We start from the raw sequence: 15143 nt of genomic DNA on the forward strand, positions 1-15143 counted from the left end.
CAAATTTCGTGACAACTTTTCCACCGCTACAACCGCTAAAAAAATCCACCAAACATGCCACAGCTCCAGTAATCAGTAATTTCCTCGATCTTCTTAAAGTCAAAACAGGTTGTTCTACACACGTACTGACGGACAACTTGGCTGACTTTTGTGCATTGGGCGCAGCATTCCGTAGTGATCTTTTTATCCACCACAGTGTCTTTGACCTCACAGAGTTCACCAGACACGGCCACAGCTGGACAGGACACGGTGGTGCACAAACCCTCTACCGCCTCGCGAATGGCCTCCAAGTGACCAAACGCGGCCTGAAATTCGCCCTCCACAACGCGCAGTTCTTCTTTTATCCTAACCACATTTGCGTCTGCTTGTTGTAGCACGTTTGTTGCATTGTCCAATATTGTTTTTGCCCCCAATACTAGTGCCTGTGCCTCATTGTAGCCATTTCTGGCGTTTTCCAAAGCTTGGTCGATCACCTTAATGCGTTCATCAACTATATTAGATATGCCCGAAAAGTACCTGTAAAACTGACATTCAAGACGACCTTGCAAACTTTCTCTGCCACCGTCGCCATCTACAAAACGGCCCTGGAGATTCCAAGAAGGCGGCAGAGATGTATCTGCAAAGGATGAGGATACGTTTACCAGAAGTGTGTATGAACCATTTAACTGGATTGTGGAACTTATGCTCAGTGTTTCATTGCCAATGACCATAACAGCAGGGACCACATTATCCAGTAGACTGAGTTTGACCGGAACTTGCCCCGTTACACTCTGAGACCCATCCATTGCCATGGTTATGTTGCAGTTGTCTTGTATAGCGACATGGGATGTCAGATTCTCTCCATGGGCGACCTCGGATAATACTCTGGTCTCTCCATTTGGTTCCATATCAAGGTGTACGGGATTGGAGTCTGACAGACAGAGCCTTCCAAAACAGATTGTCCCCGGGAATGTTAAGGTAAAATGACCAATGGAGCATGGGTTTGGAACACTGCAGTGGAAAGTCACTCTCCCTCGAACATTTTTATCTGGTTTGATATATTTGTTCAAGGGACTGAGTAAGACGACTGAGTCGACCATGTTGAAGTCCAGTGTATTCGTGTTGCCTGAAAAGAAGGATGTTTATATTTATTCGTTTGCGTACATGTTGTATTGTTGATTTCACAAGAGAATCACTATTTACGCAGCTTTTGCATTTCTTTACTTTGGAGTTATTATCTTTATTCTTTTTGTCATTGTAAATTAAAATAATTCAATGTGCCAGCTTAATTTATACTTAAAAGAAATCGGATTTAAAACAGTAACGAAAACATCGAGTCTTGAAAACGATATTTCCATTTTGCCTCACCAAGTGTTGCTGCCCATGCAGCATCCTCAGACTCAACGGTCCACAGGTTAGAGTTCTGCACGGCGTGGTCCAGCAAGAGCCGACCTTTACCTCCGGCAAAAGCGGGTAGTTGACGATATACAGACTGGAAAGTAAACCCAATCTCCGTTAATTTTACGAATCTTTCATTTCCTGACGGCTGCTTAATTGACCTTGTGATATGCATTGTGCATTAAAATGTACATGTTTTTTGTAGATTAACAATATACGTCAGTGGATGTTCATATGAAAGATGTAGATAATAATAAGAATAAAATAATAAGAACACATCATTTTAAGTAGGCGTCTCACAATTTTCAAAAAAGTATCCATTGTATATGTACATATAAGCAAGTATGCACTTGATTGTGCATGTTAATTTTAACCCCATCAGTATTTTTTAAGCTTCCTTTTTTAATAATATTGGATACTGTGAGAAAGCTACGGACTCTCAGACTGAGTAAAAAAGTTTCAAGGAATATATAACCAACCTTGACCAGGTCTTGTGTTTGAACAACGCTGCCACCCTGCAAGTTGAGTGTCGTCGCACTTTTTGAAGAAGCATCATCGAACGTCTTATTCACCACAAACTGAACCCACACATCGCCTATGATTCTGTCAACATTAAGTGCCAAACTGGTAAACTCAAACCCTTGGAGACCCGAAAACCCTATCTGTTCCACGCCAACCTTCCAACCGTAATTGTCAAGGGCACGGAACATTTCGGTACTTTGGAGTTCGGATGCCATCTCGCTTGTTATGTTTATAAACATGGCAGAGGCATTGGTGGGTAGCGCTTTTAAAGTTGTCCTCATATTGATTTCCCCGCTATGCAACGTCATTGTTGACTCGCCAAGAGTTATGTTGGCTGTTACGGAGGACTCCATCGATAGAAATACATTACTTCTGCTATAATTCATCCAGTCAGCTATTGTTGCCTTGGACTTTGTGTCAACTTGAACTGGGACATTAACGCGACTATCACGATCAAACGAAAAGCTAATGTTTAACCATTTCGGGAAGTATTGTGCGTATACGTTAGCAATGCCTTTGGCCAATGAGTTGCTCTCTTCCAAAGCAGTTATGTCCTTTTGACTCATTCTCGTGGCATCAGGCTTTGTCAAGGATCCTTTCCAACGTGAAGAGTCATAATTGCTCAAGTGAGCTTCCTGTTCAATCGTCATTTCGGACACTTTCAGTGTCAGTGGTGTGCCTTTCCATTCAACTGCAAGTCCATACAGAGTTAAAGGCACGGTAAAAGACGGTGTCGTCAGCTGGACTATGCCCCCAGTGAAGTTGACATGTTCGAGAGTCGGATCCGTAAACCATTCTTCAGTTGACATTAAAGATAATTCACCAGATAGCAGAGACACGTTGAGCCAAAATTGTCCCATGGGGAGAGTACCAGGAGCGATGCCAAGTCTTTCAAACACCGAAAGTTCAGCAGGAAAGCGAGGCCTTGCCACAGACACGACACTTACAGGAATTGGGTCGTATTCAGAGGCACTGGGTCCCGACAGTTTGTAGGAAATGATCCAGGTTCCAGTCCTCCGAGCAACCATAGCAAAAGTCGCAGATGTTACCGTGCTATTCATTGTTACTGATGAAGGAATGAATTCAATGGAATTAAAATCTGAATATGGAATGATTGTCAAACTTTCCACAGGTCTAGCCGTTATAGTGAATGTTTTAGTTTGTCTGTGTAGGAGTAGTGATTCAACGTCGACAGGTGAGGCAATGTGACCGCGTTCGCAGTTGTCTCCGTGGTAGCCAGTACCGGTACAGTCACATTGGAAGGTGGTAACGTTTATCGGAACACAAACACCACCATGCTTGCAGGGGTTCGGTGAGCACGTGGAGATTTCTGAAATAGTACAATGGAGTGAAATATTGCACACGAAGCGTGAACGTGCAGCACGTGGATGGTTACCTAACCTGTTCGTAGCGACTATGTCGACACATGAACCAGTTATTGCGACCCACAGTTATTAATTTGAAAGCAAATATAACTTTCTAAAGTTCAACGTAGCCATTTTTGTTATCTAACTCCAGCATATTTGAATGTTTTCCTACTATTTATGGTCTGCAGTTCATTATAAATTCCTTCACTGAAGTATTTTGTTCCAGCATATATATACACTGATGCTCATAAGTTAAGCAACACTTTCTTATTTCTCGAATTTCTCAGCAACCAAAATTTTTATTGAGGCAAAATTTGTACAATAGCTAGATATTTCTCTTGTTTTTACTTTGACTTACTGGACCGTGACATTAGAGTACTATTTACTGTTGGACACGATAGAATATGCAATGGGGGTCCCACTTGCAAAAAACACAGTTTGGCCATGCCACGAGGAGCTTCCAGTTTGGCTAGTTTCATGGGCACAACTTGTTATTTTGGACCAACCAACGGTTAGAAGAGGACTCAACGAGGTAATCAGATGGCAAATAATGGGAAGCCATCGTGATGGGGTGCCAAAGAGACAGATTGCAAGGCAACAAAAAAGTAGCACCAAGTCAAGTGTCCAAGCTGGTAGCAAAATGGCGCCAAACTCATCATGTAGTGGACAAGCCTCTTTCTGGTAGAATAATATTAACCGACGCAAGAGATGAAGATATCTGGTTCGATTATGCCACCAGGACCAGTTCATATCAGCCAAACAATGAAAAATTGCCACCGTACGTCATTCAAGGGAGGTGTCCTGGTCAACAATACAGAGACGAAATACCATTGGGGTGCATACAATCACACATTCAAGCAAATCCAGAAAGAAAAATCATTTTGGTGCAGGACAATGCGCCCATCCAGAAAGCATGGTCCGTGCAAGACGCGCTGCAACAGCGCGGTATCCCACATTTGGATTGGCCTGCATATTTACCAATTCTCAGTGTAATAGAACATGCTTAGGATATGATTGGCAGGGTAGTAAATGAGAGGCAAACTCCAGTTAGAAACATTAGAGAGGTCCAGCAGGCAGTAAATGAAGAATGGAACCGGCTCTCAAAGCAACATTGGCAGAATTTGGTGGCAAGTTGCAGGAGACAATGTGAAGCTGTTGTTCAAAACCAGGGAAGGCACACCCGATATTTATTGCATAATGGACGATTAATCATCTATTATCTACAGTCTTCTTTTAGTAAAACTTATTCTTAGATGATCGAACTTTATTTTTTCATAATAAGCTGTTTTAATCAGCACGTACTTTTTGCTGTGTGAGCATACTTTTTTGACACATAGTTTGGCATATTTTAGTACCGTTTGGTTAATAAAGTTATTTTGATTATTACAATAAGCTATGTTGTGTATATATTTAACAGAAATATTCAACTTGAATAAGTTATTTATAAAATATGAAAGAAATATGCATAACCCCACCAACAAATGAAATTATGATCATGATAGAATAAACTTTTGAAAAAATCGGGGTGTTGCCTAACTTATGAGCATCAGTGTATAATACTAACCGTAACTTATCATACATGTTACGTCTTAATAACTTAATATATAAATGTGAGAGAGGAACAGCACTTTCAGATATGCATAATCATATATAGGATTGACTGCTACATATTAAAGCTGGTCGGAATACCTTTGCACTCAATAAGATCCGTGGACCATGAAACGCTGCCATCAGCATCCACAATACATTCTCTGAAATTTTTGACGAAATCATCCATGTAATGTCCGTCGTAACAGCCAATAGTGCATCTGGACTTGAAGTCAGTGTGACAGGGCAAGTTGACAAAGCCGTTTTGTGGAATCAGTCCATCTTCGCTTCTAATGTCAGGACACTGCTTGGCTAAAATCAGACGTTTTGGACATAAGAAACACTGCATTAATGCGAAAATTATTATTAATGAATTATTTAGCCTTTGTCTTTGTACCCGAAGAGTTAAGCCAACACTTCCACACCTTAACAAATGTATTCAATCTTAAACAGTTTAATTCCCAAATTAATTCTTAACACCAGGAAATACTGTTGCACTGACAAGTAGTGGGGTGGCATTTTGGGTTAATATCTGATGGTTTTCCAATCCACTACGTACATAATTCTCAACGTGTTGAATACAGGATTTTGTTAGGAACTACATGCAGCAAAGGACCATTATTGCCTCACTCCTTACTATGACAGACATGTGTGAATACAACAAAGCAGTACTTTAATTATAACCAGAGGAACCCACTGATACTTACGTAGGCAGGCTGCCTTCTGGCCAGACCAGGTGGCGCTAGGAAGGCAGACCCTGCTAGCAGACCCGACCATGTAGTATCCCAGATCACAGGTAAAACTACACGTCTCGTTGGTGACAAACCCACTACAGGCTCTGGCGCCGTTATTTGGCGCGTCGATTGCAACACAGGGGTTTCCTGAAAAGCAATGAATCGAAAATACGATTTGTATAACAGAATTGCGAATGAACGCATACCTAAAAAAATAATAATGTTCCACTACAGGGTCCCATGTACTTTTATTCAATCTCATTCAATCCATTACTTCACATAATAAACCGTTATCCTTCTTTTGCACTTTCCCTTTCTCGCTTTACTTATAGGCTAATCAAATACTATACATATGTTTATATTCTAACAACTTATTTGGCTTTTAATAATAAATATTGTAACCCACTAGTCTGCTTACGTTGACAAGAAACACTCAAAATTTCCTACTAACAGAGCAGTATTGGTAACACGTTTATATGTGGAAAAGTGAGAAAAGTATATTAAAGGTGAGATGTGTCAACGTAGCGAATTTTAATCTATCTAACTGCATCACATCCGAAAATTACAATCAAAAACGATATAATTTATATAATATACACATACCTAAACATGTTTTGTTATCAGTGCCAAGATGCCATCCAGACTGACATGTACAGTAGAAAGAACCCTGGGTGTTCTTACAAATATGTCCACAGCCATCGGTCCCACGGTCACACTCATTGATATCTAAAAAACGTAAATCGGGGTGAGAGTCAAAATTGCTTCTGTGACTTCGCTCTATGTAGCTTTAAAAGCAAAGATGCAAGTTATGTACAGAACATGTTTTCTTCTTTTTTTCGTCATTCTAAACTTATTTTGACATGCACGTCACTTAAAGTCCATTTGTGCAAGAGCACGCACGTCTGTCGTTTTCACTGTGATGTGTATTATGTACATGTACTTAAGCATACCATTTACCTATACATCCACGTCCATCGGGCGCCAGTTCATACCCATTTCTACATGAACACGTGTAGCTACCACGTGTATTGTGACAGTTGTGATCACAGGCATGAGTTCCGTTACTACACTCGTCAACGTCTGAAAAATTTAATCCGTGTAAAGGCCACCAGGGGTTATAAAATGTATAATAAATGTATCTAACACGTACCATCGTAGAAAAATACATTTTATCACCCGAAATCCATAACTTTCGGAAAACAAAAATTGGGAAAGCAGATTTAATTTGATTCAGTTGTGAATTAGACGGCTTCTTTGTCTTACCGTTGCAGAGTTTCTTGTCAGTAGCAAGAATGTAGCCTATATTGCAAGAGCAGTAGTAGCTCCCATGAAGATTGTTACATTTCTGTTCGCAGCCATGATGGGAGGTTGAACACTCATCGTGGTCTAATATCAAAATAAATTATCGTACATTTAGTTTGATGTTGGCTACCATCAACAGAGGTTTTACCGATTAAATATAAACGTGTTAAAACACATTTTGAAATTTTGTGAAACGCATCTATATATAAAATTCACGACAACCCTTTTAGCTGTTGAGCATTGCACAAAGATAAATTTTAATCAAAAATATGTATTTGATTCTACATGTACCAACAAAAATCAAAACATTTACATCAATAACAAAATAATATTATTATGAACCCTATATCACCCTTACCAGAGCAAGTCAGACCGTTCCCATCCAACACAAATCCAGTCCTGCAGGTACAAAAGAAACTTCCCACGGTGTTGGTGCAGTTATGGGCACAGCCGCCATTTCCAGTGGAACATTCGTCGATATCTTTAGTTATGTTATTTAGAAAATCAAATTCGTTATATACTAAATGACATTTACTAAATGACATCAAAGAATAGTTTAATATAATTTAATTAATAGATCACGAATTATCACATATCATTAAAATCAGGTTTTGTCCCAAAATGCAATACTTTCTTATATAAAAGCAACAATCGAAATCTCGCGAGTGAAATCGAGAGTTCCGACAACTGTTATATTTTTATAGGTAACCCAGCCAACATACTGTACCTCTACACGAGTGGCTGTCCGCCTGCAGGGCATAGCCAACATTACAACTACAGCGGTAACTTCCTGGGATGTTGGAGCATACTTGAGAACATCCACCGTTATTACTGGTGCATTCATCAATGTCTGGAAAAGGTAATTTTGTTTCAAAATAGATTAAACCTTACTTTTTTCTAGATTAGAGTAACAAAAATATGTTAAATAGTCTCCGCATCATCCACTACACACTTCGAATAGAAGGAAGATCTACCACGCAAATATTCAGTACATAATGGCATTATGAAATATAGTATACTGATCTATGCAATATCATTGCAGTTAGATAAAGGTATACACACTAATGACTGTCATTAAATTACAAAATACCTCAGATATAAACATTTTACAACATCTCCAGTGACTCTACAAGTGATTAAACATCTCCTACCTAAACAGCTGTGAGAACCTTGGAGTCGGTAGCCATCTCGGCACGTGCAGTAGTAACTACCAATAGAATTGTGACACGTGTGATCACACCTATGGGTGCCTGCAGTACATTCGTTTATGTCTGGGAATAAATAAATTGATCCGTTTATTGATCTATTAATAGGAAAAAACAAATCAACTGTTTCATGAGATCGTTGCTAGAATGAACTGCTTATGTTTCTCCGAAAGTATTGCTTATATAAATCATGATTACTTTAAATGAGGTAGACGTATGGAAATTTACCACGCGGCGGTATGGTTAAGGCCTAACTCTGGGCTTTATGGTGGTCACTGAAATAGTCCCGGTGTAACATGAAAATCTGACTCCCATGAAAATCTGACTCCCCCAGTCAGATTTTCATAATGAAAATCTGACTCACCCCATGAAAATTTGACTCCCCCTCCACAGAACTTCTATAATCTTATTTTATTTTGAGTATATGACTGTGATCTTGTAGTATGTAAAATGGAGGACACATTGGCACTTTTTTATTGTAGTTTGCAGGTGAAAATTTTCATGAAAAAATAAGAAAATTAAAAATGTGCACTTAACCGCCCATTGTCTCTCCTATGAAAAAGCTATCTATTTAATATTTGATGATCATTTCAACACCTTTCCTTCACTTTTATGTTATTTTAAGATTATATTGGAAATATTCAAAAGTTTGATGGTAAAATATTGGATGAAAAAAAAACATGAAAAATAAGAAAATTAAAAATGTACATTTTATCACCCAATGACTCCCCAATGAAAAAGCTATCTATTTAATATTTGATCATCATTTATATTGGAAATATTTAAAAGTTTGATGATAAAATAGTGAGTGAAAGAATGAAAAAGAAATCATGTAAATCTTCATTTTATACCCATGAGATTTGGACTCCCATGAAGAAAAGGACCTATTTTTTATTCAGTCACCAATATTCTTTTCTGATATGACACAAAACAATTTTCATTTTCATATAGCTTAGTGTGCAAAGTTATCATTATATATACAATGAAAACTATGTGGAAAATAGTGATATAAGGACTGAATATAAAATAATTGTCCTTTTCATGGGTGTAAAAATGAATATTATACTGAATTTCTCACTATTCTTAAATTTCAAACACCTTTTGCAAAATTTTTTACCCACAAAAATTTTAATACTTCCAAATATGTTCTCCATAAAGAAAACTAAAAGGTAAAAACATTTAAATGTGTGCTAAATATGAAATAAGTGCTTTTAACTAGGGGAGTCAAAATCCTACGGGTACAAGAATGCAAATTTTTTTATCCATTCAAAATCATCAATCCCCATTTTTCATTCAACTTTGGGAAAAAATGGGAAAAACAACAGCAAAGATAAAATGGGGCCTTTCCCTAATGGGAATCCATAGGAGTCCAAATCCCATGCATATGAAAATGAAGATTTTCATTATTTTTTTTTTAAATTTATTTTCACCCAGTATTTTACCATAAAACGTTTAAATATTTCCAATATATTTTTTCATAAAGTATCCTAAAAGAAAAGCTGTCAGAATGATCATCAAATATCAAATAAATAGCTTTTTCTTAGGGGAGTCATTAGGTGTTAGAATACAAATCCTTAATTTTTCTTATTTTCATGTGTTTTTTTTTATTATTATTTTCTTTCACTCAATTTTTTAACCATCAAACTTTCAAGTACTTTCAATAAATTCTTCATAAAGTATCCTCGAAGAAAAGCTGTCAGAATGATCATGAAATATCAAATAAATAGCTTTTTCATAGGGGAGTCATTGGGTGTTAGAATATAAATATTTAATTTTTATTTTTTAATGTGTTTTTTTTTTCACCCATTTTTTTACCATTAAACTTTCAAGTACTTCCAATATAATCCTCATAAAGTATCCTAAAGGGAAATATGTTGAAATGGTCATCAGATTTTATATAAATAGCTTTTTTCATAGGGAAGTCCTTGTGTAGTAAAATACATATCTTAATTTTTTTTTTCTTCAAACTAACAAAAATTGCCAATGTGTCCTCCATTATGCATATTACAAGATCATAGTCATTTACTCAAATAAAATGAGATCACAGTCATATACTCAAAATAAAATAAGATTTATGAAGTTTTGTGGAGAGGGAGTCAAATTTTCATGGGGGAGTCAGATTTTCATTATGTGCACATTTTAATTTTCTTTTTTTTTTCCTGAAAATTTTCACCTGCAAACTACAAAAAAAGTTCCAATGTGTCCTCCATTTTACATACTACAAGATCACAGTCATATACTCAAAATAAAATAAGATTTATAAGTTTTGTGGAGGGGAGTCAAAATTTCATAGGGGGAGTCACATTTACATTATGAAAATTTGACTGGGGAGTCACATTTTCATAATGAAAATCAGACTGTGGAGTCACATTTTAGGGGAGTCAGATTTTCATGGTACACCGGTCTATTTCATTTTATATTATTTCAGTTTTGTTTTTGATCATTAGATTGTATATTTGCTTTGCTTATCAATAGTACATGTACATTGTCAAACCAAGATATTTGCCATTAATATAAAGATATTCTCCCTACTGTCAGCTTTTCAAAATAATAATAATAATAATAATAATATAGACAATCATTGATATATCTGTACTTTTCCCCAAAGTAAAACTCACCGTTACAGTTTTTGGTGCCAGACAATACATAGCCAGTTCTACACGAACACCTGAAGCTCCCTGCAGTATTCACACAGTTGTGTTGACAGCCATGGGAACCCGTGCATTCGTTGATATCTACAACAAAGTAAAACACAACAAAACGGATGTACATAATGCACAAATCGTTTCTTCATTCTCTGAAATGCATGACAAGATAATTTGAAAAAAAAAAATTAACTGGAGTGCCTACTACTGCTGCTTATAAACTAAAGTAATAACAGCTGTATTTCTTTTTTCTTCTTTTTTTACTATTACTACTACTACTACTACAGTGTACTACTACTACTACTACTACTACTACTACTACAGTGTACTACTACTACTACTACTACAGTGTACTACTACTACTACCACTACTACTACAGTGTACTACTACTACTACTACTACTACTACAGTGTACTACCACTACTACTACTACTACTACTACTACTACTACAGTGTACTACTACTACTACTGCTACTACTACTACTACAGTGTACTACTCCTACTACTACTACTACTACTACAGTGTACTTCTACTACAGTGTACTACTCCTACTACTACTACTACTACTACTACAGTGTACTTCTACTACTACTACTACTACAGTGTACTACTACTACTACTACTACTCCTACTACTACTACAGTGTACTACTCCTACTACTACTACTACTACTACTACTACTACTACTACAGTGTACTACTACTACTACTACTACTACTGCAGTGTACTACTACTACTACTACTACTACAACTACTACTACTGCAGTGTACTACTACTGCTACTACTACTACTACTACAGTGTACTACTACTACTACTACTACTACTACTACTACTACTACAGTGTACTACTACTACTACTACGCCCACTTACCGGTATCACACCGTGTTCCACTGTAACCGCTTGTACAGGTGCACACATTGGGGGCGGTACAAGAGCCATGGACACACCCACGACTACAGATTGCTTGTATAGAACAGAAATGTATTCTAGTCAAGGAAAATGAACCAGGATTATGTCCAACTTAGCATTTATTGAAATTTTATTTTATTAAATTGGAACAAAATAAATAAATAGATAAATAAATAAATTGAAATAAATGAAAAAACATTGTTTGCATTCCATATGTAAGTCACTTACGTGTGTTGCAGGTTGTTCCCGTTTGTTGCCAGCCCGAGCAGCAGACTTGAGTCTGGTAATATTGTGTTTGGTACACTGGCCGGGAGTAATAAGCTGTAATGGGTCTGAAAATGTCAAATTGTACGGGATGTAATTTCCCCCACAGATATTTAATAAGTGAAAAATATTGTAAATTTCAGTAATTTCCCCTTTATCACCATCTCCAGAACTGCTGAGACAATTAAGATCTACACACTCTTTTTCGTAATTCCTATCATTTACAGGCACAGTTATAGTTCACCGGTCACCATCCCCATTACGAAAGTAATAAAACGTTTAGAAACTCCTTTTTATAGGTCACTCACACTCTCTTATCATTATGACAGCGTAGAAAGTTTGTACAAGCACCAATAGTTTGAATACGGCAACATTTTTTAGAATAATGGGACTTTTCTGTAATAATAACTGGGCATATAATATCTGTACAGATGGACTTGAATTTAGAACATAGACATATATCATTTGCAAAGTATGTGCCTTATGGCTAACAGATGATTTTGATGTGAAATTCAGTATCCGGGAAAATTACCTCATTGACACCCGATGCATTTGGGGCTGGATCTGCACATCGCAACTAACGCAATTGACGGTATCTACGACCGCAATTCAGCAGACGGTTTATGCTTTTATAAACACTTTGTTAATGTTTAACCAGGCACAAAGGAAACTTATTCTAAGAAGGGAACAACCCTTGAGTGAATACAAACAGCGATCAGGGGTTACCTCGTACCCTTTATCTTGCACTTATTTCTGCCGTGATTGATAAAACTTGGGAACCCCCACCTACTCTGAGCCCTGTGTGAACATAAATATATCAAACACCAACGCCATTGAATTTACCATTCATATAAATTGATGAAATAGAAAGAGAAAGGTAAATCTACCAGATTGGCTCCAAAGACTATAGGACAGAACCTTGTGGTTATGCGGCATACTTTACACTTGTTTGCTGCATCTAGTGGCATTATTTGGAAACCTCATGACTTCTTCTTTATTTGCCACGTGAGCTGATCATTAAGCTAATAAAAGGACTGTAGTATAAACAAAAGGACTCTGCCTACCGCCTACTTGAACTACACCCTGATTAATCATAGAAGTAGAGCTTCTATGGATTAATATATTGCAATCTTCGATGGGAGTTATAATCGTAGAAAAAAGATAAATAAGCAAAGAATTGTTAATATGTTGAATTACGAAAAAAAGAAATTGTTATAAATTGAAGTTAGAAGAACATTTTTATTTTAATCACTTAAGTCTAGATTAGAAAGAAAAGACAAAAAGAAGAAAAAGAGGGATCTAGAAGCCCCCCATCCTCTACCTGTATCTGGTACACCGCTTCCACCCTCCAAACCCGCACTTAGTGGAATACCTTTGGTACTGCTGTCGAGACGCTGAGGTGTAGATCATAACTGATCTACTTCTTTTTTCTGTGCAAACATGTCTGTAAAATGTCACAACAAATAGTCATACATTTATTCACACTTTAAGTATAACACCACGTACCTATACCGCGTACAACGGCTCCAACCTAGAAAGCCACAACTAGTTGTGTATCGTTGATATTGCTGTCTGCTCGCTTGTTGATAAACCATCACCGATCTACTTTGCTGTTGAGTACACACGTGTGGTCTAAAATAGGATATATTTTTGCATTGATAAATACGGAATGGAGTTCATGCATTAATCAATTCGGGACAAAGTTCATACATTAATTTATACGGGGCAAAATTCATGCATTAATAAATTCAGGACAGATATCATGCATTTGTTATACAGGACAGAGCTCATGCATTAATGGACACGGGACAAAGTTCATGCATTAAAATAAACAGGTCAGATTTCATGCATTAATTATTACAGGACAGTTAATTCATAAGAAATAAGGATAAATTTCATGTTTTAGTTGATACAAGGCAGAGTTCATGCATAAATTAATATGGGGCAGAGTGCATGCATTAATTGATACTCGAATCAAATTAAAGAAATTAAGAAATGGGGCAGAGTTCATGCATTAATTGATTCTAGGCAAAGCATGCCTTAGAAGATACGAGGCAATTTTTTTTTTTTGCATTAATTGATACTAGGCATAGTTCATGCGTTAGAAGAGACGAGGCAAATTTCTTGCATTAATTGACACAGGGCAGAGTTCACTCATTCTAAAAAAATTAATATAAGAGAATTTATACATTAAACAATATTGATTAATAGTCATTTGGAAAGTATCGTCACTTCGGGGGCACCCTAAGTTTACTGTTAATTCATCTGTACATAATCAGTACCCCTCCGCTATCTCCAGTTACAGGTAACACAGGGTGCCCCGGAAGTTGTGATCAGAGACAGATCCAGAGGGGAGGGGGGGGGGGAACGTGTCCCATAAAGAATAAGCGTTTATTTTTATTATTATTATTTTTGGCAGGTAAATAGAAATATGTATTCTATCCTTGATCTCCATCTCTCCGATGTACCCGTATCCTATACCAAGTCTAGATCCACCAGTATTGAGATCCACAATGATTTCACACTAGTATGACTAAATAATTACTTTAATTAAATGGAAAGAAAGCGAAAACAAGTCTACGTACCCTGTCAAAGTGTGGACTTCGCCCAGTTGCTGAAGCAGAATAACCAACAACACTCCCCAACTGGTCGCAGCCATTTTCACGGTTTACCTCTGTGTATCGTCTGCAACACATTAAATGTCGGGACTACTTTTCTGACATGTATCTCTAATCTATTATTACTTACACTCAAGGCCGGCGGTTAAAAGCCCTTAAATGACATCATCATGAATTTATAAGTTAGTAATTTGTATACTCTTGATACAATGTTTATTCACTACGAGGACTTATCAGTTACCTGAGGATATGTAAACTGTTATCATCGGCCTAAAATCCGGGATAATAAATTTGAGTGGCATGTGCAAGCAGGTGCGTCAAGAGTTACACTTCATCAACACTCCTCTATGTCTGCCTTTACGATGGCGCTTGGCAAGGTCCGGGTTCGCATACCAATGTGCTGCCGCATGAAACCTTGTCCCTGGAGGTTATTCACAAAATATCCCGCCCTTTGTATTATTATTGGCATCAACACAATGAACAATACTGATAACGGAACTCCGCCTGTTTGGGCATTTCTTGGAAGTGAGATAGGTAGAAATTTTCCCAAACTTTCATCTTGTAACATTAATTCTAGTATGAAAGCGATACGTACTATGAAACACCA

The 15143-nt window shown here is 37.2% G+C and overlaps 1 protein-coding gene across 2 annotated transcripts; it reads right to left on the reverse strand.

The window, feature by feature from the left end:
- Positions 1–35: 35 nt before the first annotated feature.
- On the reverse strand, positions 36–14964 carry LOC106180169 (uncharacterized). Of its 2 annotated transcripts, none has more exons than XM_087010922.1 (17): positions 14778–14964; positions 14504–14603; positions 13240–13362; positions 11883–11986; positions 11616–11708; positions 10713–10829; positions 8041–8160; positions 7617–7739; positions 7248–7370; positions 6851–6973; positions 6545–6667; positions 6191–6313; positions 5561–5734; positions 4956–5165; positions 1857–3229; positions 1348–1471; positions 36–1105 (listed from the first exon to the last, which is right to left on the reverse strand). In XM_087010922.1, the coding sequence occupies exons 2-17, from the start codon at positions 14575–14577 to the stop codon at positions 36–38; spliced, it is 4197 nt and encodes a 1398-aa protein (XP_086867048.1). In that variant the 5' UTR covers positions 14578–14603; positions 14778–14964. The 2 variants fall into 2 exon arrangements, with proteins under 2 accessions (XP_086867048.1, XP_086867046.1); XM_087010920.1 differs by lacking the exon at positions 13240–13362 and adding an exon at positions 13425–13550.
- Positions 14965–15143: the final 179 nt, after the last annotated feature.

The sequence above is a fragment of the Lingula anatina genome, chromosome 4 (assembly GCF_051362555.1).
Source record: "Lingula anatina isolate TDL-2025a chromosome 4, LinAna3.0, whole genome shotgun sequence".
In the NCBI taxonomy this organism is placed as follows: domain Eukaryota; kingdom Metazoa; phylum Brachiopoda; class Lingulata; order Lingulida; family Lingulidae; genus Lingula; species Lingula anatina.

Bases quoted from the DNA above. Each gene is read 5' to 3' on its own strand.
- LOC106180169 (XM_087010920.1), bottom strand. From the start codon at position 14,577: ATGGCTGCGACCAGTTGGGGAGTGTTGTTGGTTATTCTGCTTCAGCAA. The intron at 10,830-11,615 runs GTAAGTGGGCGT...ACTTTGTTGTAG, and splicing joins TGGAACACGGTGTGATACCG to ATATCAACGAATGCACGGGT. The intron at 6,314-6,544 runs GTAAATGGTATG...TACGTTTTTTAG, and splicing joins CGATGGACGTGGATGTATAG to ATATCAATGAGTGTGACCGT.